We start from the raw sequence: 26,449 nt of genomic DNA on the forward strand, positions 1-26,449 counted from the left end.
TGAAATAAAAGTAAAAAAAAAATATTTTTATTGTGTTGATAGATGTAAAGAAAATGGTATATATTATTTATAAGATATATATATATATAAATAATTACTAAATTATAAAATTATCTATAGTAAAATTTGTTTTTATAAGTGATGTGATGTACTTTATATGCTACTTCTAATATTACAATATTTTTTCTCACTGAAGACATAAAATTTGTATAATATACATATATTTGATTTCAAGATAAAAATTTTTTAATTATTTTTTTTATTTAAATCATTAATATTAACTAAAAATTAATATACTTTTTTTTGATAATATAATAATATATTTGTAAAAAAATCTTTTTTTTTTTTATTATTTATAGGTAAAGCATAATAATATTAATATTAATTTATAAATAAAATATAATGAAAAATTATATGTTTAAAGATTATATCATATGTATAAAAATTATGTAAATATATAGAAACATATAATGATCCATCGACTTTTTTTTTTGTCTAAAATATGTATTAGTAACTGAATTATGTATACATTTATTAAGGAAATGTTATAAATAATTTTGGTATACTAAAGAATTTGTTAATAAAATATAATATAACTCAATGTATAAAATTTTAGTCTTAATTTTACTTCTTATTTAAAAACTTTTTTTTTTGTTAAATATAACTAATAACTTAAAATAAAATTTTTACTACAATTGATAACTATAATCACATTAATTTTTTTTTCAGTATTTTAAATTTTTACACGCATCTTATAGGATATGTGTGCGAAACTTTATAAATGTTCTTATTTTATAAAAATTATTTTGTAAACAATTTAACAATTTCTTGATGAATAGTTATGTTTATTTATTATTTTGTAATATTTTTATCACTATTATATTATAAAGTTTTTTTTTTCTTTGCCTCATTCAAAATATTTTGTTTTATTAATAGTTATTTATCATTGAGAAGATTTATTTAAATGTCTATCATTTTTTTTATCATTTAAAATAATAATTTTAACAATGTCAATTATATGCATTTAAAATTATTAAAAAAAAACACTATCTTTCGATAGTATAATTTTTATATTAATATATTATATTAATAGTAGAAACATATATTAATAATTTACTATATTTTTTTAATATAAGTGTAAAATATTAACCTTTAGTATATATTAATATTTATATTAAATTTTAGTATTAATTAAAAAACAATTATAATTTTTTTTGAATATTTTAAAAGATATTTATTATTTTATATATTTTTTTAGATTAAAATAGACATAAGAATAGTAATTTTTTTTTAAATATATATTTTAGGTATTTCAGTATTTTAAATAGTATAAAAAATTTATTTCATGTTTTTTAATATAATTAAAGTTACACAATTTTATATTTTGAATTAGCAAATTAAGTTAACCATAGTACACATTATTTTTTATTGTGAATAAAATATATTTTTATCTAATATATAGTTAATACCCTTTATATTTATTTTATAATATAATTTTTTTTCCATTATATTTTGATCAAGAATATATTTTATCTTCAAAAAGTAATACATATAATACAAAAGTTAATTTATTTTTAAAATATTTAAATAGTTGATATATTTTTTTTATTATACCAACTTTTTTTTTTACAACAGTTGTTTAGATATTGGTTGTTACAATTTGTGTACCATTATAAAATATATATATATATATATGCATTAAAAATATCTCTTTCTTCAAGATGGGTCTTTTTATTTTTATACAATAATTTATCTTTTCATTTAAGACATTTGATATACTTAATAGTTTAAATTTCTTTCATATATTCTTTTTTTTTGTTATAGATACTTGATAAATATTCATATGGGAGTTAGGTATATTATTACAATTATCATTTTATTTTTATTCTTAAATTTATAAAAAGTTTTTTACATATAAAGATCATGTATATTTATATTAAAATATATAACATTAATTAATATTTTTATTACATATAATTATCTATTTTTTTTTTAATTTTTTAAAATTTATTTAATACTAAAAATGACCAAAAATTACAAAATAAAATAGTAGTAATAATAATTTATTTTATAATTTTAGTTTAATAAATTATTCTCAATTAGATATTTTTATTATACTATCAATATATATATATAAAAATTATAATAATATATTTAATTAAATATAAAAATTTATATCTAGTTTATGTACTTTATGAAAATTTTTTTATTCTTTTGAATATTTTTATACATTATTTTATACTTCCTCATCTATTCATATAATTTTAGTATCATTTATAGAATATCTTTGTTTTTTTTTGTTTCATATATATGTAAATAAATATATATATATATATATATATATATAAATATATCAGAGTTAAAATGAATCATGAATAAAATATATATGTATGTTTTCCCAGGTTATCATTTTAGATGCCAAAACTTATATATTTTAAAAATTTAAATCTTTAAGAATAAAGAAGATACTTTTCCATTGTAGTTATAAAATTTTATATAACTATCATTTTCACAAAAATCCATTACTTTCTCAATAATAAATATTATCTTTTCTTAAAATTTTTTTATTTTTTTTTATCAATTTATAAAATAATACTTTATAAAGTCATTTTTTTTTAAACCAAAATCTTGAAAAGATAAATTGTTACATAAACTACCATTTTTTTTTTTTTAAAATTCATTATAAAAATTTAAGCCATCTTCAAAAAAACAAGTTGTTTTTAAAAGCAAAAAAAAAATTAAAATAACTTTTTTTATCTTTCCTAAATATTTCATTCTATACTTTAAAAATGAACTTCCGTTATTTATAACGTTTTTAAACTAATTACTTTTTTTTAACATGTTATTTTTTTAGAGGAATTTTATATTATTATAATAACAACAAAAAAAAATCTCATATTTTTTACCTCATTTATATTGTCAATGTATATATCTCAATCATTCTTTTGATATATTTTACTCAACTTTTAATAGAATACATACATCTTTTAACACATATACTTCATAAATATTTAAAAAAAAATTAAACATACAATTATACACATTTATCTCTATCAACAATATAATATATTAAATTTCACCTTTAAATATATCTCTAAACTTTTTATTATTATTATTTTTTTAATACAATTTATTTGTATATAAGTGATTAAATAATCTATATTAAAATATTTTAATATAAAAATATAGAAAAATCTTGTACAAAAGAATGTAAACTCTTAAATATACAAAAGTTTTACCTTTACTTAATAAAAATTTTTTCTTTAACATCAATATTACTTAACTCTTTTTCAAAATTTTTAAGATTGATTTATATAAAACACTTTATAATAAAATTTTATATCTCTTTTTCATTATCATATTTTATTAACATTAAATTAAATATGAACAATAAGAGGAAGTAATATTTCATACTTTCTATTTTTAACTTATAAAAGAAAGAACAAAAAATGATTTTTAATTTATAAAAATTTATATTTTAGAAAATAATCAACTAAATAAAAAAAAATATACAGTTACATTATTAAATTATGTTATCTAAAAAATCTTCCACCTGGAGTGTTATAATTATACAATTAGTTTTTTCAATTGTTATTTTTATATCTTCATTAGCTGTAATTGCTGCACAAAGCAATTCATTTAATAGATATGGTGTCCAACAAGAACCAAGGTAATTTATTATTTTAAATATCACTTTTATTATTATACTAATCTATTTTTACACAAATTTTTTTTTATAGTATTTTTATGATTATTGCTGCAATTGTGTCATTTTCAATGATTTTATCAACAATTTTAGCAATGTTTGCATTGGCACATCATGTAAAAAAATGGTTAATACCTCATATGATATCAACTGTAAGTTAACAAAAAAAAAATATTTTTTTTATTTAACATTAGGCATTATTAATTTGTATGTCTTCTTATTTTATTTTTTTTTTATAAAATTACAATTAACTAAACTTTTTTATCTTTGTTTTTAGATATATCATTGTATAAAATTTTTTTTTTTAATTCTTATCTTTTATTTTTATTTAATTTTATAATTTTTTAGTCAGTTATGTGGTGTTTTCATATTGTTTTTACATTTATATGGTTAAATGATATTGCAGTATATGGAACTTCTCCAATAGATTGGTTACTAACAATTATATTATCACTTTTAATTCAAATTTTAATATTAGGTTCTATCTATCTAGATAGTCAATGTTACCGGGTAATGGTTTAAAATGAATGAAATAAGGGATAACAGCTTTTAATTTTTAATAACTGTTAATTTAATCATACACAGTTTATTAATTATTTAAAGTAACAAAGTACTTAATATATATTAATATGAAAGAAAATTATGATCAAATCTTTGTTATAATTATTATATATAATACAATATATGACAAGCAGTACCTGGTATAATAATTATCAAATGGTTCTATAAATATATTATATATAACCTTATTATTGTCTAATTTCCAGGAAGCTCTTGTTATAGGACAATATTTTTTCAATTATTAACTGTTCATTATATATATTAATATATATAAGTGCAATTATAAAATTTTATATTTAGAAAGAGAGTTCGCAAATCTCCTCTATATTTCAACATCATTTGTTTTACTCTAACAGCAAATAAATAATACATTGGTAAAAATATATTATTAATATTATTTATTGTTTTTTTTTTTTATTAAAAAAACTATGGATTATCAGGTATGATTAAATATTCTTAATAAGTACATATATATATATAAATTTTTTTAAGACTATTTTGGTAACAGAATTAATTATTTTGATTGCTGGTGAAACTGGGATAGCTATGCTTCATGGTTGGACAGAAGGTGTTATTTATGCTTTACAAGTTTATTATACTCCAATGTGGTTATGTGCATGTTTAATGGTTCTAATACTACTTTTGATTATATCATTGGTTATAGTATTTATCTTTCTCCATTTCAATCGCCCATCAATTATTTATTCACATGTAGCATTTTTGGTAATTTGATTTATTTTTTTTTAGTTTATCATTTATATAAATAAATCTTTTTTTTTAATGTTTATAGGTTCTTGCTTGGCCAATTTCAATAGCATTGACATCAGCCGGTGTTGCAACAGGAACTCCTCTACTTGTTGGAATTTGTTTTCTTCTATACTTCTCAACGCTATTGGTTTTTGCCTATATTTATGCTACTGCAAAATGGAAAAGTACTGAGTTAGAAGACATAACAGCTTAACATCTATATATTATTATATTTTATAAATATAAATTACTTTCTAATGGATAAAAAAACTACTAATAATAATTATAATAAAAATGAAAATGTCTGTAGAGAATCTATTAATATACAGGATATAAGAATTAATCAAGAATCAACATCAAATTGTAAAGCAGCTGCAGCTATACTAACTTTAATACAATTTATAACTTCTATTATTCAAGTTTTGGATATCACATTGAATCTAATTTTAAAAATTCACTTATTTATCCATTATGAAGTACTGTGAGTATCTAATATTTATTTAAAATTGTAATAAAATAATTTTTTTTTAATTTTTTTTTATTTTATTAGGATTAGTATGTTTGTTTTATGGACACTTTCAATGATTTGGTTAATCTTTACAGTAGTAATGTTTGCTGGAATCATTTTTAATAATGATTTTTTAATCCTGTCATTTCTTTTATTTAATGTATGTAACAAAAAAATAGTTAAACATATAAATTATTAAAATTAAGATTAAATATTAATCTTATATAATAATTATTAAATATTGTTATGTACTTTTTTTTTCTAATTATTTTTCAGATTATATTCACATTAATATCTTTTGGATTATTAATATTGTTACTTGTTGAAAAATCAAATATTTATTCTATAATTTACATACTTTTTATTTTTGTTGTTCTCCTATTAACTACCAACTATTCATGGTCTTTTTTCAATGAATTATGTGATGAAAATGTCATTTGATTTATTTTAAATTCTTTAGCATTAAATGATAAATTATTGTAATATTAAATGTTTAATTTTTATTTATTTTATTTTAACTTTTTTTTGATAAACAATTATCTTTGGCGAATATCATTTCTTTTAATTTTATTGTTTATTTTTATTATTTGACAAATTAAATATGTTTATAAAATTAAATGAAAATGGTGATAGAAAAAAAAATGTTTTAAAATTATTTTGGGATTTACATATTAAAATGAACGTTTAATGTATTAATATTAAAAATAAATGATAAGGAGTAAAAGTTAAGTTGCCTTTAGCATTTTACATATGATATATGTTACATATTTATTAAAAAGTTTATAAAGTACATACATTACCACTCAAACATTATTCCATTGGTTTAAAGTAATTTTTTTTTTTAAATTTATTTAAAATATAATGATAAGATTAAGAAATTTCATAATCAATATCATAAATATCTTTTATTTTTTTTAAGATCCATTTAAAAATCATTAAATTTTTTCTAAATTTAATTTAAAATATAAATTATTTTAAAAATTTTATTTCATTTTATAATACAAAGTACATCTATCTATTCAATGATCATTATTAATAGAATAAAAAAGTTTAACATTTTTTTTATTCACAAATATACCAACTTTTTAAGATTAAAAAAAATAATTATTTATTTTTAGAATCAATAAAAAGTAAAAGCAATTTTGTTTCTTTCTAATATTTATTCAAAAACATAAAAAATAATTGTTGTTACCTTGGTTATATATTAATTATTAGAATATATCTTTATTAAATAATGATTTCATTTTTCACACATTATATAATCACATATATATATTAATTTTTTAATTATTTTTTTATTTTTAGATAGAATTTTAATATATATTTTTTTTAATAATTTATATCTTTATTAAAATATTTTTTTTACCTTATTACTTCAATTTATTTTATGTTTATATGTTGGTTCTATTTATAAATGGTATATAGTAATTGTCAAATCAAAGATTGTTATCCAATATTAAATTTTTTCAAATTTTCATATCAAAATCATTTTTTGCATATTTTGTTACTGTAATAAATAAAAAAAAAGGTAATATTTTTTTTTAATTATATTGAAATATATAAATTTAAGATTATTATTATTTATTTATCTCTTTTTCAAAAGTACTTTTTTAAGTTAGAAAATTTAATTTTTAACAATGATTGTTTAACTTTAGTCTAATATATATAAATTATTTATTTTCTTCATCAATTGATTATTCTTATATAAAATGTTTTGAATGATGATAAAAATATATACATAATTTTATCAAGAAATATAATAAGTTATAATTAATGATAATATCTATTGACATATATAATACAGAAATTATAACAGAATATGTATAATATATTTAAAAATGGAAAAGTAGATTATTTTCTTTAATGAATCTTATGACAAAACTTTTGTATGATTTTGTTAAAAATTTATTTATTTAAAAGAAAATTAATTATTTATCTTTTAGAAACTTACTAATTTTTTATAAACAAGTTATAAATAAAAAAAAATAATAAAGTACCATAAAGTTATGTCACCTGATTTATTTATGTTTTTCTTTCACCACATTTTTATCTGATAACACAGTTAATGAAGCAATCTTACCCTCTAAAGTTAATCTTTTCTTTTACAGTATAACGTAAGTAACAGAACAAAAATTTTTGTCATTATAAACGTTTATATAAATTTTTAACAAAAAGAAACTTTTCTTATTGCAAAGATCAGTTTTTAGCAAAAATTTTTAGATGTTGAAGAATTTTACATTTTAGCAATTCTATTTCTAATGATTTATTAAATTTTTAATACATCTATAAATTTTATTTTTATTACAATCAGTATCATTTTAATTGACAAGAAATTAATATAATTAAAAGTGATATTTTATAAAATGACATAAGAAAGAATTTTTTTTATATAGAGGATATTTAATTTAAAGATAAAGAGAGATATTTATATACAATATTTTATAAATTTTATTTTATAAAATATATAATATTAGGAATTTTTTTTTTACAAAAAAAAGGTGGATATTTTTATAATAGTTAAAAACAAAATTTTTTTTATTGATATAAATTTTCAAATATCCTTTTTTCAATAAAATGGTAGTTGATTTTGTAGATAGGAAAAGGAATAAAGAAAAGAAAATTTTTGTTATAAATAAGATATTTTGAAATATTAAGTAATGGAGAAATTATCAACAACATATCCTTTTCCATATAAAACTGATGACATTTTTAACATTGAATTATTAAAAGATAATAGAAAAGTACTTGGATTATCACATGGAACAATAATTTCAACATGGAATTATGCCAGACAAAAAAATATTCATATAATAGATACTACACTCAAAAGAAGGTAATATACTATAACAAAATTTAAAAATTCAATGTTTTGTAAACGTGTTTTTTAGTTTAATTTTTTTTTAACAAAAAAAAAACAAACTTGTTTATAACAATATGTGTTTAATAACTGTATAATTATTTATGTTTAAAGTTTGTAAATTAAATTAAGGTTTATTGCCTTAGATTTTTTTTTTAACATTTACTCAAACATTTTCTTTTTTTTTTTTATCAACATCATATTTTTTATAATTAAATTTTATTTTTTATTTAAATAATATATAATTCCATCAATATAATGATTGTAATTTAAAGCATATAGATATTTTAAATTAACTTCTTATTAATGTCATGATAAAAATATATTTTTGTAAAATAAAAAAATTATAAATATAGAAGTTTAGTAAACCTTTGGCTATTGTCCTACTTATTAACTCACTTTTTCATATATTCTTTGATCTGCGCATTCTGGAATGAGATTGTACAATGAAAAATATATATATATATTAATATGTAATTAAATATACATAACTATATATCAATTGATATCTTCTACAAAAAGACCAGACTTGTTAAAATGATTTCGGGTATTTAACCAATCAAAAATTGAATTGACCTTTGCTACAAATTTAAACTTATCTTTTTAATTTATCAAATTTATCTTCAATTAAAGGTAAAATTATAATTGTAATTGTCAAAAATCTTTTTACTTTAAATGTTTTTAAAAAAAGTTTTATATAAATATTCTTAATATAATTTTTAATTTTATTTATATACACTATAATATATTTTATTGTTAAAATATTTTATATATATATTTATTTAAAAGAAAATCAAAATAATGATTATTATGTAAATCTACTAATCCTTTTAATTTAAATCAAAATATAAGGAAATATAAATTTATTTAAAAAAGAAATATTTGAAAAAATTTTATAAAATAGTTATAGAGATTTAATAAATATTCTATTCATGAGTCATTTCTTTTCTTTTTATAAATATTTTAAAATAAAGTTTCTTAAAATTATATTATTATTATTATTATAAGATAAATATATATATCATGATAAAAGATAAAATAATAATACATTATGTTTAATAAAAATATTCCCATAATATATTTTGTTTAAATATTTTAAGATTTAAAAAACTTTTTTTTATTTTTAATAATGATTATATATCTAAAAAGAATTTTGATAATTTCATTTACCTCTCAATTGTTGGTATAATTTTATAATTTATATTAATTTATTTTATCATTCATTTTTAAAGTATGTTATACTAATACTTTGTAAAAAATTATTTTAATTAAAGATAATTTTTAATTAGACTTTACTCTTTCATATGATATGATTTCTTCTTTTTTATGTTTAATGTCAAGATGACGTAGGTGTTTCCATAACAAAATTTGTAACCCTATTTAAGTAACTAAATAAAGGAGGTCTTGTTAAAAATGATTTACCTATTATATACTTTTATAATATTTTGGTAAAAAAAAATTTTTATCTTTAAGTACATTTTTACATTTAACAATTTATAATTTTAAAATATGGGGTGATTTTTAAGACATATTTATACATAAATTAAATTATTTTTATTCTTTTGATTTGATAACTAATAAATAATAATATGATAATAAAAAAGAATATATTTATATATAAGATATCATTATGCCATTAGTTAATTTATATATTTTAACATTTTTCTATATTACAAAAATTTTGATTAAAAATTTAGGCCTTTTTTTCATTTTACATGATCTTTATCATATTTCTATTGTCTACCCTTTTTTTTATCATAATATTTTTATTTAATGAATTATTCATTTAGCTTTCGTTGAAAAATAATATCAATGAAATAAAAGAATAATTTAACTTTTATATTGTAAAAATATCTTATCATTAAAAAAAATTGACAGGTATAAAAATTTCTAGTGATAACATTATTTATCAAAATGGTATGATCTTTTTTTTGTGTTATTCAAAGTTTACTGATAAAAGTATTTAAGATTATATATAATATTTATTTTAGAAATTAATGTATATAAATGTATTTATTTTATATTATTAAATTAGATACTTTAAAAAGTTCGCTAACCTTTTTTTTTTTACTAAAAAAGCTATCATTTAATTGAATCTATTTAATGATTATTCATACATAATCTATTACTTTTATATATAATTTTTTTGATCATATCGTTATCCATCAATCTTATTTAATTTTAACATAATAAAATGTATAATGAAGAGTTATATGGTTAGTAGGTAGAAGGACACGCATACTCTTGAATCCCCCGGCCATGAACATCGGTATTGATATTGTTGCCTCTTCTTGCATAATATCATACCTTGCGACTTACTATTGTACGTATGTTTTATTCGCTTTTGCTGCCGCTTCATAATGACCTAGAAAATATATATATAATTTCTTTTGATATAACTTATACATGTATAATATCTATTTTGTCATTTCATACATCACAACTATTCTAAAATACAAACATTTTTATAATAAAATCCTTAATTTAATTATTTTATAAAAATTTACCAATTTATATTAACTTTACAATGATTATTAAAAAAAAAAAATTATTCATAAAAATAAATTTATATTATTTTTATGGTATAATATAAAATAATTTCATATATTTATATATATGTATATATGTATAAATTTTATAGATACACTTATATAAAATATGTTATGTTCTCTAATTTTAAATTATTACTAATTAAATTTAACTATTATATATTTATAAGTATATAAATAATTTTTGATAAATATTATACATTTGGAAATATGTATTTTAGGAAGAAAAAAAAAATGATAAAAAAGAAAAAAAGATATATAAGGATAGTCATCAAAAATATCTAATAAAGTCTTATCAACCATGAAGGTCATAGTCATATAAATTTTGATGTCTATTTTTCTTGAACCAATTTTATATTTATTTAAAGTCCTACTAATTCTTTTTGATTACTAATTCGTAAAGTTACACTACAAATTGTAAATTTAACATTCTTTTATAAATATTCATTCAAAGAAAAGCTCCTTTTTCATTATATTTTATTAGTAATAATTATTGTTTCCTAACTAAAATACTTTCTAATAATATATACTTTTGTAAATTACTATAATACCTAGAATGATTATAGAAAATGAAAATCTTCTTATTTTTCTTAATATTATTAATATTTTCTATACTTTCAATAGGATATAATTAATATACACATATATACTTAATTAACCTTTACATAATATTCTTTATTTGTCATTGTTACTTTTTATTGTAATAAATAATGTTGCATATCTATAATTGTAAATCACGCCATGAAAAAAATGTAGCCATTTATATATCTATATATATATATAAGAAGTTTTACCTTATGGCGTGATATTAAGTTGATTTTTATAATTTACTTCAAATACTAAAATTACATTTTTATGAATTATGAAAAAGTTTGTATATATATATTAAATTAATAATTATTTTAAAATATTTTAAGTAAAAAAAATATATTCTAATATTTAAAAGATTTTTTTTAAAAGACATTACTAAATAATTCTAAATGATAAGTATTTATTTTTAAATATTTAAATGTGTTATCAAAAAAATTTTTTTTACATATAACAGTTAATTTTTAAAAATATTTATGTAGATATAAAGTATAATATTTAAAAAAAAATTAGTTAAATATTCATAATTAACTATTTAATATTAAATATTTGTTATTTTTCAACATAAAAAAATGCATTTTTATCTTTATAATCATGAACTTCTACTTAATTTTAAAATATATTTTGGTTAATTTAATATGTACTATTCTATTTGGTGATATATCTGATCACTTACTTGTTTCTATTTTAATAAATTTTTTAGATAAGATCAAACTGAAACATTATAATTTTTCACAATTATATTTTTACCTATTTTTTTTTCTATTGTTATTATATATTTTTGTGATAACATTTATATATAAATATATAAATGTATTTCTTAAACACGATTAATTATAAAACTTTTGATTTGTTGAAAGATTATAAGCTTGTTTAATTATATATATTTGTGTACTTTAACTTTAGTGATTATAATTTAGATTCTTATTGCGCCATTTAAATATTTTTTTATTAAAAAAAAAGTTGCTACAACGTTTTTTGATAATATTATATTTTTAAAACATATTTTTTTATTTTTATTAATGAAAATGTTACTTAATTATAATTTTTAAAAAAAATGATAACATAAAAATGTTGTTATTAATCATTGATTATACATCATATTATAAAATTAAATTGTATTTTAATATTATTTACAGTTAATAAGATTTTTTTAAATATCTATTTACACAATTGATTTCTTAAAATGTTAGTATTTAATACTCTTCTAAGATTTTATTTGACATTTTGACACATTCATATAATCAAAAAAAAACTTTTTTTTTTTTAAATTTACCATCTAAATATTATTTTATTTATAGGCTGAGCGTTGCAATGCCAGATTCACCAAAAATAAGTACTCATCGTACTAGCTGCTACCCAAAAGGTATATCGTTAAGTACCCAGGTGAATCAACATAACAAAACTTTTTCTACTGTTGAAGAATATGTTGCAAGTTTTGTTCGTGATTCCTCAAAAGCTAGGGTCATTAAAAAAGTAAATTATTTAATTATAATATTTTTATATTATTAATATTAATATTATTATAGGTACTAGTTGCAACAAATGGAATTGCTGCTGTTAAATGTATCCTATCTATTCGCAAATTGTTGATGCAATTGTTTAAAGATGATAGAATTATTAAGTTTATTTGTCTTACCACTGAACAAGAAATTCAATCTCATGCTGAATATCTAAAAATGGCTGATTATTGTGTTTTCTCACCAGCTGGTTCTAATAATAATAATTATGCCAATGTTAATGAGATTGTTGAACATGCTGTAAGAAATAATGTTGATGCTGTTTGGGCAGGATGGGGTCATGCATCAGAAAATCCAGAATTGCCAAAACAATTAAAAGAAAATAATATAGTTTTTATTGGACCACCATCTACAGCAATGTTTGCATTGGGTGATAAAATTGCTTCAACAATTATTGCTCAAACAGTTGGTGTACCTACTATTGATTGGTCTGGAAATGGATTAAAATTACCATTGTCAGATGATATTGATGAAGAAGTAACAATTCCAAAAGAATTATATGAAGAAGCAACAGTAAGAACTGTTGAAGAAGGATTAGAATCATTAAAAAAGAATAATATAACATATCCTGTTATGATAAAAGCATCAGAAGGTGGTGGTGGTAAAGGAATTAGAAAATGTAATAATGATCAAGAATTTATTGATGGTTTTAGGAAGGTACAAGATGAAGTACCTGGAAGTCCAATTTTTCTTATGAAATGTATGATTAATGCACGTCATATTGAAGTTCAATTAATTGGTGATATGTATGGTGATGTAATACCTATTTACACAAGAGATTGTTCTATTCAAAGACGTTGTCAAAAGATTATTGAAGAAGCACCAGCCTGTATTGTACCATCAAGTATACTTTATAATATGCAAAGAGATGCTGTTAATATGGCTAAAAAAGTTGGATATGTTAGTGCAGGAACTGTTGAATATATGTATGTTCCAGCTACCAAAGAATATTACTTTTTAGAACTTAATCCACGTCTTCAAGTTGAACATCCATGTACTGAAATGGTTGCTAATATTAATATTCCAGCTATTCAACTTCAAGTTGGTATGGGTGTACCATTAAATAAAATTACTGATATTAGACTTTTCTTTGGTCTTGATAGATATGGTGATGATAATTTACCTGAAGAACAAATAAAAACAGAAACAAATATATGTGTTATTGCTGCTAGAATTACAAGTGAAGATCCAGCTGAAGGTTTTACACCAGCATCAGGTTCTGTTGAAGTTTTAAATTTTCAATCAAATCAAAATGTTTGGGGTTACTTTTCTGTTTCATCAACTGGTAAAGTTCATGAATTTGCTGATTCACAATTTGGACATTTATTTGCTAAAGGAACAACTAGACATGAAGCTATATCAAATATGCTTTGTGCATTAAAAGAATTAGAATTAAGAGCAACATTTGCATCTCAGGTACAATATCTTGTTGGATTATTGAAAGAAGATGATTTTGAACAAAATCGTTTTAATACTGCATGGTTAGATGCAAGAATTGCTGCAAAAGTTCAAAATGTTCAAATATTACCTTTACATGTTAATTTAGCATTTGGTGCTACTGTTATTGGATATGCCAAAATACAACATGCTTTTTCACAATATCAAAGTAGTATAGAACGTGGGCAAATTTTACCTACATCTGATCTTACTGAAACATGGCAAATGGAATTAGTTCATGACAATATTAAATATAGTGTTTTAGTTAATAGATATGGTCCTATTAATTTTGTTGTATATCTTAATGGATCTATATGTAGAACAGAAGTTCGTGAACTTGGAAATAATACATTATTAGTAACTTATTCAGATATTGCTTTTACATGTTATTTAGAAGAAGATCTTGAAAAATATAAAGTTACAATTGGTAGATCAACAGTTATTTTTGAAAAAGAAAATGATCCATCAGTTCTTCGATCAACAAATGCTGGTCGTTTATTAAGATTTATAAAAGGTAATGGTGAAAAAGTTAGTGTTGATGAATCATATGCAGAAATGGAATCAATGAAAATGGTACTTGATTTAAAAGTTAGAAAACAAAGTGGAACACTTATTCATGTTGCTAGACCAGGACAAACACTATTTCCAGGTACATTAATAGCTAAACTTGAAAATCAAGGTGATCAATGTGCACCAAAACCAAAAGATTTTGAGGGAAGAATGATTGAATGGGATAGTATTGAAAAAGAAAGATATCATTCAAATACAAGACTTGTAAATAAATATGAACAATTAAAACAATATTGTTATAATGTTATGCAAGGATATTCAGTTCCTGAAACAGTATTTAAAGATGAAATAAAGAATGTTGTAAATAATCTTTTTACAGTAATGAAAGATAATAACTTACCAAAAAATATGTTTGATGTGTCATTTTCAGCTGTAGCAAGTAGAATACCACGTGTTCAAAAAGATAATCTTGAACATGCAAAAAGAGGTGATAAATTTCAAGCACAAAAAATTCGTGATATTATTTTTAGCCATCTTAGTAATGTTGATCCAAAAAATTTAGAAATTGAAAAAACAAATTTTGATGAATTAATAAAAATTAGTGAGAAATTCTTGAATGGACTTAATGGTAATATAAAACTTTTTGTTGAAGGATTACTTAGTATGTATCTCAAAACAGAATTATATTTTCAAGGTGTTACTTATGATAGAGCTGTTTCATTAATACAAAATCAAGTAAAAAATGCCAATGAAGCATTAAGAATGATTTATTCACATACAAAAATTACTGCTAAAAATTTACTTCTTATTGAAATTATATCACGTCTTGATAAGGATGTTATTCTTGGATTAAAAGATACATTAAGAGCTGTTTCAAATCTTTTTAATGATGAAGCACAAAAACTTGCTTTATATGCTTATCAAACACTTAACTCTACTTATAAACAATCTACACTTTATGATAATGAATTTTTTAATAATAACATTTGTAATATAGAAAATATTAAATTATATCTTCAATCAACATTTTGTGTTGACAAGGAATCAATTAAAATTATTAACAGTAAGAATAATGATATTAAATTTATCAAATTGATTTTGACTCCTTATGATTCATTATATCGTTATATTGAAAATACAGATGAAACAATATCTACAACCAAACAATTTGAGTATGGTTTTGTTGTATGTAGTGATTTAGATTTAATTATAAAAGAGAAAGATGAAGTAACAAATTTTGTCAATGAATTTAATGATCCTAGAAAGATACATTATATTATAAATGATTCTGATAAAGGAACAGATATTGATGAAATAAAAAAAATAATTATTCAATCTTCTGATCCAAATGGAAATGAAATTGATAAAATTGGTGGTTGTATGATACTTAGAAAAGATAATGAACCAATATATATTAACACAGAATTTGGTATTTATGAGAAATTACAACTTTCTAGACTTCCAAAAACTGCAAAAATTGTTTCCAAACAATCATCTCCATTTTTAATTTTTAAAAATGATAATAAAGGAATAACAAGATATTTTGCTCGTCATCTAATTAAAGGTTTACTTTCTGATTGTGTTGGAAATTCACATGCTAATATAAAGAATTTAACATCAAAATTTAGTGATATTGTTAATTCTCTTTCTGGAGAAATAAGAATTAATGCATTTAATGATAAAAGTCAAACAGTTACTGTTGCTTGCAATCATATTTATATTTGTATTAATATGGAAAAACAAGTTTTATTTGGATCAAAAAATAGTAATGAAAATAATGAAATATATAAAAATAGAATTTTTACTTTATTTAGTTCTGCATTTAAAAATGCTATTGGAAATAATTATGATGTATTATGTAAATCAAAAGTTACAGAAGTTGAGTTAGTTCTTAATTTCCCAATACCATTAAAAGATGTTGATGATGAAACAAAGAAATTTAGCCATAATGAATGGGTTATTGGAAAATTTGTTTTTTATAATTTTATTAGTACATTATCATATGATCAATGTTTCTATTTAGTAGATAATGATGGATATTTTATTCAAAAAGATTTAGATAAATTTGTTCCATTAGATTCAACAATTTTCAAAAATAATAAATATTTCTTACAAGAACATCGTCTTATAGAAAATGCTACACAACAAAGAAAAAGATTTTTAGCTGGTAAATTAAATACAACATATGTTTATGATATTCCTGGTGTATTGGCACATGCAAATTTTGAACGTTGGCGTGAACTTAAATCATCTAATATTATTGGATATATTCAGGCATTAGAAGATATGGCTATTGCTAGAAATATGAAAGCACAAAATTTTAGTGCACGTTCACTTTTAAAAGCTTATGAATTAATATTAAATGAAAAGGGTATTATTGAGAAATGTGTTGATGAAAAAATTCTTGAAGATAGAGCATTAAATGCATTAAATAATGTTGGAATGATTGCATGGGAAATTGAAATATATACACCAGAATGTTATATAGAACCATTAAAAATAATTGTTATTGCTAATGATATAACATATAAAATGGGATCATTTTCAATGAAAGAACATATGGTATATGCTAAAGCTTCTGAATATTCACGTAAATTTAATATGCCTAGAATATATATATCTGCTAATTCCGGTGCAAGAATTGGGTTTGCTGAAGATGTTAAGAAAAATTTAAAAATTCAATGGATAAATGATGATAAACCTGAAGATGGTTATACTGGTTTAACACTTGATAATTGCTCAGAAGATGTATGGTCACAAGTAAAATATTCAACAAAAGATAATATTAGATATTTAGAAGCTGTTGTTGGTAAAGAAAATGATATTGGTGTTGAAAATCTTGTTGGATCAGGTTTAATAGCAGGAGAAACAAGTGAAGCATATAATAGTGTACCAACATATTGTTTAGTTACAGCTCGTGCTGTTGGTATTGGAGCATATGCTGCTAGGCTATGTCGTCGTATTTGTCAAGTTGAAAATTCTCATCTTATTTTAACTGGTGCACCAGCATTAAATTCATTACTTGGTAGAGAAATTTATAGTTCTAATGGACAGTTAGGTGGTACACAAATTATGTATAATAATGGTGTTTCACATACTGTTGCAAAAAATGATTCAGATGGTTTAAAAAAAATATTAACATGGATATCATATTGTCCAACTAAAAAAAATGTTCTTATACCAAGAACTTTACTTCATCCAGATAACAAAGAACGTACAGTTGGTTTTAGAGCATCAAAAGCACCATATGATACAAGAAAATTACTTGATAATGAACAAGATTTTGGAATATTTGATACAAATTCATTTGATGAAATTATGTCAGGATGGGCTAAAACAATTATTGCTGGTAGAGCTAGATTATGTGGTCTTCAGGTTGGTGTTGTTGCTGTTGAAACAAGGACTGTTGAATGTGAAATACCTGCTGATCCAGCTACAGCAGATTCACAAACAAAAGTAGTTATGCAAGCTGGACAAGTTTGGTATCCTGATTCTGCATATAAAACAGCTGAAGCTATTAATGATTTTAATAAAGAAAATCTTCCACTTATTATGATTGCAAATATTCGTGGATTTAGTGGTGGTCAAAAAGATATGTTTGAAATGATATTGAAATTTGGAGCATGTATTGTTGATGCATTACATGCATATACTCAACCTGTTATTGTTTATATTCCTCCATATGGAGAATTACGTGGAGGAGCATGGGCTGTAGTTGATACAAATATTAATAAAAATTGTATAAAAATGTTTGCTGATCCTGAATCACGTGGAGGTGTATTAGAACCAGAAGGTATTTGTGAAATAAAATTCCGTGACAAAGATTTATTTGCATGTATGGATAAATATGATCCAAAATTAAAAAAATTAAATCAACAATTAGCAGATATAACATTAAATGGTGATTTAGAATATAAACAAGGACAAATTTTAAATGAAATAAAGAAAAGAAGAGAATTTTTAAAACCAGTATATAAAACTGCAAGTGTTAAATTTGCTGATATGCATGATACAACAGTAAGACTAATGGCACAAAATGCTATTCATGATGTAGTACCTCTTAAAAATTCAAGAAATTATTTTTATAATTATTTATGTAAAGAAGTTGCAATTAACAGGATGGCAAAGATGTTTGTTAAAAATGTTCTTCATAATGGTAAAGATAAAATAATAAATTTAGATGAATTAGGACAAGGAATTGAATTTGCCAATAATTATATTAGTTATAAATTTGGAAACATATCAAATGTCAAAAATTTGTATCAATTTTTTGAATCAGAAACATCAGAATTTTTGGCATATATTAAAGATGCCTCATTAGGACGTGTGATTCAGAATGTCGCAGAAAAGTTAAATGCTTCAAGTTTAGATAAACAAGTTGGACAGATGAGTAATCTTATGAGACAAGTGTCTTCTACAGTTGTAATGAGTACTTTAAAAAATATATTACTTACAAATACACTTAGTGACACAGAAAAAAATGAATTGTTAACATTACTAAGTCAATAATTAACACAAAAAGATACATATATATATATATAAATAAATATTACAATGAAATTCTAATTGAATTATATAAATATATAATCAGTTTAATAAAAAAAAAAAGCTTAGAAAATAACAAATACATTTTTTATATATTTATTCTACCCAACGTTGTTAAAATATCAAAAAAACTAAATAATCTTTTTTTTTTGTGTATTTTAATTATCAACCCACGTCTAGTCAATGTAGAAAATTTTCGCAAAAATCTTTATTTTTGTGATATGGGTTGGATCATTATAATTTAAATGCTCAATAATATTCAATGATTAAGTTAAATAAAATTTTTTAATAATATCTAAAAAAAATACAAGTTTTTACATACTTGAATTTTTTTTAAATTAATATATTTATACTAAATGATTTAAATATTTCTTTTTTGTAATTTTCATTCATAAATGTTATTGTTTTTTTCTTGTGTAGATAAATAAAAATTTGTTTTTAACATATTTTTTATATATTTAAAATAATTAATTGTATTATTGTTTTTATTCAAATAATAAATAAAAAATTATATAGTGCTTAAATATAAAGAAAACAATGTTTATAAAATTTTCAGTAAATATATTAAACTATAATTAATATTTATTAGTATATTTTTATCCATACTTAAAATATTAGCTTTTAAAAATTATTCTTCAATATGATTACTATAAGGAAATAAAAATTAGTTAAAATAAAAGTGATGTATAATTTATTAACGATTATTTTTCAATAAATACTTTATATTTCTAATAAATATCAATATTTAGTGCATTCGTAGTAGAAAATAAATTTTTATATATAATAATATATTAACCTTAAAAAAATAAAATTTTTAGTTTAAAAAAAAATACATTTTTAATAAAGCCAATTAAAAATATAATATTTTGTTTCTTAAACAATAAGCTTTATTTCTTTAATAAGAAAAAAAACATAAATTGTTTATAAAAAAACATGTGAATTTCAGTTGAATTAGAAGGTATTGGAATTTTAAAGAATGTAATTAGTAATAAAAATAATTTTTTCTATAATTTTATCATATTTTTAACGTATTTATTCCCAAAATAATTATTGTATAAATAATTAAAAGTTATTCACAATTTTAAGGTCATATTAATTATTTTCTATTTACATTGAAATATTTTTAATGAATATATTTTTAATCTTTAGTATAAATCATAATAGAATTTATTATTTATAAAAAATATTATAAAGAAGAAATAAAAAATCTATTTCTAATACTTCAAAGTTTATGTTAATCAATTTGCTACTAATAAATATTACAATTAACAAAAAAAAAATCCCCAATAAGAAATTAATTGTAATTAATTAATGATAATAATATAAATGCTTTAATCCTTAGAAGGCATAATTTTAAATCTTTCAAATGCTTTTCTTTCAAGATTCTCACGATCATCTGGATGAGATATTTGTATTAACTCATATGCTCTCTGTCTTACATTTTTTCCAAATAAATTTGCAATTCCATATTCTGTTACAAAATATTTAGAATGTGCTCTTGTTGTTACAACACCAGAACCATCTGTTAATGTTGGTACAATTTTTGGTTTACCTTTAGGTGTTCTAGAAGTCATGGCTATAATAGCTTTACCTTTATTATCATAAGCCATACCAGCACCAGTCATAAAATCAACTTGACCACCAAAACCTGAATAAAATGTTTTACCAATTGATTCAGAAGCTATTTGGCCTGTTAAATCAATTTCTATTCCAGAATTAACACATGTCATTTTTGGTTGCCTAGCTACAATTTCAACATTATTAGTATAACTAGAACATTTCAATACAAAATTAGGATTTTCATCAACAAATTCATAAAGATTTTTGTCACCACAAATAAATGATGTTACATGTTTTCCAGTATCAATAGTTTTTTTAAATCCTGTAATAATACCATCTTCAATTAATTTACTTGCACCCGATGATAATAATTCAGTATGAATACCTAAGTCTTTATGATTAGATAGATATTTACAAACAAAATCTGGAATTGTACCAATACCAAATTGTAATGTACTACCATCATCAATTAAATTTTCTGCAATAATTTGACCAATTTTAGCTTCAGGACTATCATCATCTAAATTTTCTAACGGCATTTCATATGGTTTAAAAGTGTTATCTTCAATTAATGCAGAAAATTGTGAAGCATGAATTGTTGAATCACCAAATGTTCTTGGTACTTGATTTGAACAAATTCCAATAATATGTTTTGAATTTCTTAATGCGCCTAAAGTACAATCGACAGCTAATGATAAAGAAACATAACCATGTTTATCAGGTGATGAACATGCAACAAATGATACATCAAATTTTCTCTTCATCTGACTAAACATCTGAGACATTTGTGATAAAAATATTGGTATATAGTCAGCTTTTCCCATTTCTATATGTTTACGAACATTACCACATATAAATAAAGCATTTGATCTTATTTTATCTATAATTTATAAGAAAAAAAATTCAATATTAAATTTTTTAACTAAATTACCATAATATTTATCATTTAACCATGGTATTTTTCCTAAACTTATAATGTGTTGGATTTCAAGGCCACTTAAATCTGCATCATCAATTCTTTTAAGTAAAGCATTCCATAGTGGTGTTGGTGATAAAGCAGCAGCTTGTGTATACAATTTCATATTATTTTGGACAAATCCTAAAGCAACTTCATATGAAGTAAAATTAGACTTTTCAAAATTGCCATGTGGTATATTTAAAATTCTTAAATCACCTGCTGGTAATTTAGCATTATAAAATTTTCTTTTAAATATAGTAGAAATTAATTTTGTATTAATCATAATCTAAAAAAATTATTAATTTATATATATAAAAGATAACGATCAGTATACTAATTACGTCATACCAAAAAAAAAAATAAAATCATATATTAAAAAACATCTTAGTTGGAATGAAATAGAATCTGTAAACTTCATGGTATTAAATAATATATATATATATTCTTGTGAATATATAATGTTGAAATGAAAGATTGTCAAACATGAAATTGAAACATTTTGATTTTTAAATTAATCTTTTTTAAAGAAATATATTTTATCTAAACATTTATAGTTAATTGATAAATGATATATAGGCTATAAAATGCAAATATAATTAGACTCTCACATAAAATATGAGATCACGAATTAAAAATTTGAATTAATTAATTCTATTTTGAATATTTACTAATATAAATATTATTTTAAATATAAAATTTTTTAATTTTATTAATTTCAACATAAGATTCCTGCTGATATATATCATTATTTATATGAACTTTTTTTTAAGACATAAAATAATTACAAGGATAGTAGTAACAAAAAACAACATTTTTTTACAATTTATGTCTTGAAATAAATAATATTTTCTTAAAATTGCTTCAAATAATTTATTAAATATTTTATAATTAAAGATAAAAATTTATTTGTTATTAAAATATCACTTATTATCAATAAAAATATAATTGGATATTTTAATATCATATTTTCAAATAAATAAGATAATTTGTAAATCATTCTTATGTTGAAATATAATTGTTAAAAAAAAAAAGATTTCATTTTAAAGAGAGATGGAAAAGTATATTTATTATTAATTTCATCTTTTTCCTTTTAAAATAGTTTCTAACTGAAATATTTTTAACAATTTCTTTTTAATTATAATGCAAAGACTAAGTAACAGGAAAAAGTTTTTTTTTATTTTATTTTAATAACTCATATTTTTTCTCGTATATTTTAATACAGTACTCAACAACAGAATTACCCTTCCCAAAGAAATAATATCTCTTTAAATTAAAACTTACATTTAAAATATATAATATAGTATAAACTTTAATTAATTCTTACTACCATTTAATTTCTATTAAAATATTTTTACATTTAAAGTGCAAAATTCTATAAGGTATTGTTGAGGCAATTTTATATGACAAAAGAAAATAGAGAAATTCAAACTAGAAATGATGTATAGTTGTTTCTTTATTTTACCAAAGATTCTTTTTGTTTTTTTTTTCTTTTTATTAATATTAATTAGGAATTATTCTTTGACAAGTATATTTTTATACAAAAAAGTTAGAATGATGTTATAAATATATATTTGAAATATAAATATATATTTTATTCTATTATGTAATATGTTAAATTTTATATTATCACATAGAAAAAGAGATTAAAATAAAATTACTTAAAAATTAAAAGAAAAAAACTATATCAAACTTTTTTTTTTTTTTAATATTTTTCTCATCTCTAAAACTTATCATTTTTTTTAGACAACAGATCTTTCTATAATTTTTTTTCACTCGTCTATAATACATAATAAGTTTTGTAGAACTAAGAGTGCACTTATTTTTCAAATATTCTTAAAAAAAATTTTTTTTTATTATGGAAACATTAATAAAAGATGAAAGTTGTTATAAGAAATAATAAATTACTATAAAAAAATTTTAAAACTTTTTATCATTTTTATAGGTGTTATAACTATGGTATTACATCCATTTTAAATATTACGTATTTTTATTTATATTAAAATTAAGAAAAATATTATAAAAATTATTTTTAAAATATTTTAAAATAATAAAAATATTATATATTTTATGTTTCATATTCTAACAGTTAAAAAAATTTTAATTAACCTTTTTATAGTTTTAAATTGTTTTTGAATTATATTATGTATATGTTAGAATAATTATAAGAAAAATGTAAATATTACAATTAATACCAAAATTAGCTAATAATTAAAAAGGTTATTACAGTATAAATTATCTTAATGAGGAATTGGATTCGTACTATATTATTGTAATTATAGAAAATTAATTATGGATGGTATCATTTCAAATATTACTATTACAAATCATATATATTATTTTAATAGAAATTATAATATTTTAATTTTTTTACTTTTTTTTTTAAATAATATTATTTTTTTATACTATTATTTTATAATAATTTATATTATTTATTTCATAAATAACGTTCTTAATATTTGTTTAAAGAAGTACCTAAATTTTTTAAAAAAGTTATTTTAAAATAGTTTATTCTTTTATTTTTATTTAATGCGCAGATATAATCTTGTGAACTAATATAGCCAATGTATATTTGGCCCATATTATAATATTTAATGACTTTTTGTATGTAATGTATTAAAAAATTTATTAATAATAATAATAATAATAATAATAATAAGGAAATGATAGATTGTGATGTTTCACATTTATTACTAACAATGGCAATTAAAAAAAAATAGATAAAGAAGAGAAAAGATTTTATATATATATATAACTATTTTTCTTTTTCAATCATATTTCTATTCCCTCCTCAAATAAAATTATGTTTATATATGTTAAGATTAAGATTCATTATTTTTATGTATACATAGAATTTTTAGATATTTATAATGTTAAGAAAGTTTTTTTTGCACTTGCCTTATTCTAATTAAATGATTTTCCTTTTTATTTTTGTTAAAAGGTAAAGAGTGCTTTTAAAAATTTTATTTTTGATTTAAAATTTTTTTTTTTATTTTTTTTTTTTTTTATTTATTTAGTTATTTTAAAAATATATTTATTATTTTAATATATAAATTTTTTAAAGTTTTCTATTATAAAAAATAATTTTTATCTAATTTATTTTAGATTTGGTTTTTTTTAAACATAAATTATTCATTAAATATTCCAAAAAAAAAGATATGGCTAAATTTAATGTTGAAGAAAAGGTAATGTCATCTTATAATGAGCAAATAAAAAAAACAATAATTAACATAAAAAATGAGATAGCTCAGGATATTAATGATAATCAAGAATGTAATAAAAATGAAAAAGAGCAAGAATCACCAGAAAGCAAAGATATTATAACAAAAGTAATGACAAAAATTTCACCCAAAGAATCACCCAAAATGTCAATAAATAAGACTTCTTCTGTATCACCAAATAAAGGGAAACGTTTTAGATGTACCTTAACTATGGTAGAAGGTCCAATAACTGATGTTCATAATCATATTAAAAGAGCATTATGGCAACGTTTTGGAATAAATAGATATAGTTGTAATATTGGTGAATGTAATTATGGTGGATATAATTTGAAAGCAATAATAAATCATCAATATATTATTCATAATATATCTGATACATCAAAAGCAAACATTCGTGATATCTTTGAACAACACAAAGAACTTTATTTATCATTCAAGAAACAATTTATTGTTATTGAATAAGTGGGAATTTTTAAAACTATTAAATATTTTTTTTTGAAATTATACAAATGAAAAAAATATATCAATACACATAGATAGATAATAATAGAATCAATTTTTTTTGAATTAAATCTCTAATGAATTAAACACTTCTTCTTTTAGTATGTTGTATATTAAAGTATATATTACCTTTCCTACTTTACACTTGAAAGCCTATAGGATATATGTCACAGAAATTTAACGACTTGTGGTTTTCTTTTTTTTTTCTAAAAATATATATAATATTTATTTCATTTTTTTTTATGTTTCCATAATGTATAATTGTCTATTTTATGTTATGTTAATAAATACATTTATGTATGCATATATGATGTTTTTTAAAAATTTGTTTCCATAATCTATTTCAAATTTTAAAAAATTTAAAAATATATAAAAATGTATCTTAAAAATATTTTAAGTACGAAACTCATTATTCTAGTGGTTAAATACCTAGAACCATCAAATTTAATACGCTAGGTATCTTAACATTTCTAATCTATTGTTCACGTTAAAATAAAATCTTAATTTCAACTGTTTTTAGGATACAATATCTGATATTTTTGCATATTTAATTTATTGTTATCATTTTTATATCGCAATAATTGTTGAAGTTATAGGAAGTAGTTTAAATAAAAACTAAACATAAAAATTATATTGTAGTTGATTTCAAAAATTTCCATTGTTTTTGTAATTTTTTGGAATGAC

The 26,449-nt window shown here is 19.8% G+C and overlaps 6 protein-coding genes across 6 annotated transcripts; 5 read left to right on the top strand and 1 right to left on the bottom strand.

Annotated features, from left to right (window-relative positions):
* Positions 1-3,530: 3,530 nt before the first annotated feature.
* Positions 3,531-4,228, top strand: SRAE_X000079000 (Hypothetical protein; the record flags this gene model as incomplete). Its single annotated transcript, XM_024645177.1, has 3 exons — positions 3,531-3,670; positions 3,741-3,858; positions 4,055-4,228. The coding sequence occupies 3 exons, from the start codon at positions 3,531-3,533 to the stop codon at positions 4,226-4,228; spliced, it is 432 nt and encodes a 143-aa protein (XP_024510661.1).
* Positions 4,229-4,695: 467 nt separating this feature from the next.
* SRAE_X000079100 (Hypothetical protein) lies at positions 4,696-5,228 on the top strand (the record flags this gene model as incomplete). Its single annotated transcript, XM_024645178.1, has 3 exons — positions 4,696-4,707; positions 4,760-4,990; positions 5,058-5,228. 3 exons carry the CDS (start codon positions 4,696-4,698, stop codon positions 5,226-5,228), a joined length of 414 nt encoding a protein of 137 aa, XP_024510662.1.
* Positions 5,229-5,271: 43 nt separating this feature from the next.
* Positions 5,272-5,963, top strand: SRAE_X000079200 (Hypothetical protein; the record flags this gene model as incomplete). Its single annotated transcript, XM_024645179.1, has 3 exons — positions 5,272-5,495; positions 5,565-5,682; positions 5,799-5,963. 3 exons carry the CDS (start codon positions 5,272-5,274, stop codon positions 5,961-5,963), a joined length of 507 nt encoding a protein of 168 aa, XP_024510663.1.
* A 2,216-nt stretch (positions 5,964-8,179) lies between these two features.
* SRAE_X000079300 (Carboxyl transferase domain and Biotin/lipoyl attachment domain and Carbamoyl-phosphate synthetase large subunit-like, ATP-binding domain and Carbamoyl-phosphate synthase, large subunit, N-terminal domain and Biotin carboxylase, C-terminal domain and Single hybrid motif domain and Rudiment single hybrid motif domain and ATP-grasp fold domain and Acetyl-coenzyme A carboxyltransferase, N-terminal domain and Acetyl-coenzyme A carboxyltransferase, C-terminal domain and Biotin carboxylation domain and Acetyl-CoA carboxylase, central domain and ATP-grasp fold, subdomain 1 and ATP-grasp fold, subdomain 2 and Pre-ATP-grasp domain-containing protein) lies at positions 8,180-19,492 on the top strand (the record flags this gene model as incomplete). The annotated part of the gene is made up of 3 exons (XM_024645180.1): positions 8,180-8,355; positions 12,818-12,992; positions 13,046-19,492. 3 exons carry the CDS (start codon positions 8,180-8,182, stop codon positions 19,490-19,492), a joined length of 6,798 nt encoding a protein of 2,265 aa, XP_024510664.1.
* A 1,367-nt stretch (positions 19,493-20,859) lies between these two features.
* SRAE_X000079400 (Acetyl-CoA hydrolase/transferase family and Acetyl-CoA hydrolase/transferase C-terminal domain-containing protein) lies at positions 20,860-22,329 on the bottom strand (the record flags this gene model as incomplete). The annotated part of the gene is made up of 2 exons (XM_024645181.1): positions 20,860-21,968; positions 22,020-22,329. The coding sequence occupies 2 exons, from the start codon at positions 22,327-22,329 to the stop codon at positions 20,860-20,862; spliced, it is 1,419 nt and encodes a 472-aa protein (XP_024510665.1).
* A 2,872-nt stretch (positions 22,330-25,201) lies between these two features.
* Positions 25,202-25,726, top strand: SRAE_X000079500 (Hypothetical protein; the record flags this gene model as incomplete). The annotated part of the gene is made up of 1 exon (XM_024645182.1): positions 25,202-25,726. One exon carries the CDS (start codon positions 25,202-25,204, stop codon positions 25,724-25,726), a length of 525 nt encoding a protein of 174 aa, XP_024510666.1.
* Between the last annotated feature and the right edge of the window lie 723 nt (positions 25,727-26,449).

Source organism: Strongyloides ratti (genome assembly GCF_001040885.1).
Source record: "Strongyloides ratti genome assembly S_ratti_ED321, chromosome : X".
Taxonomy (NCBI): Eukaryota; Metazoa; Nematoda; class Chromadorea; order Rhabditida; family Strongyloididae; genus Strongyloides; species Strongyloides ratti.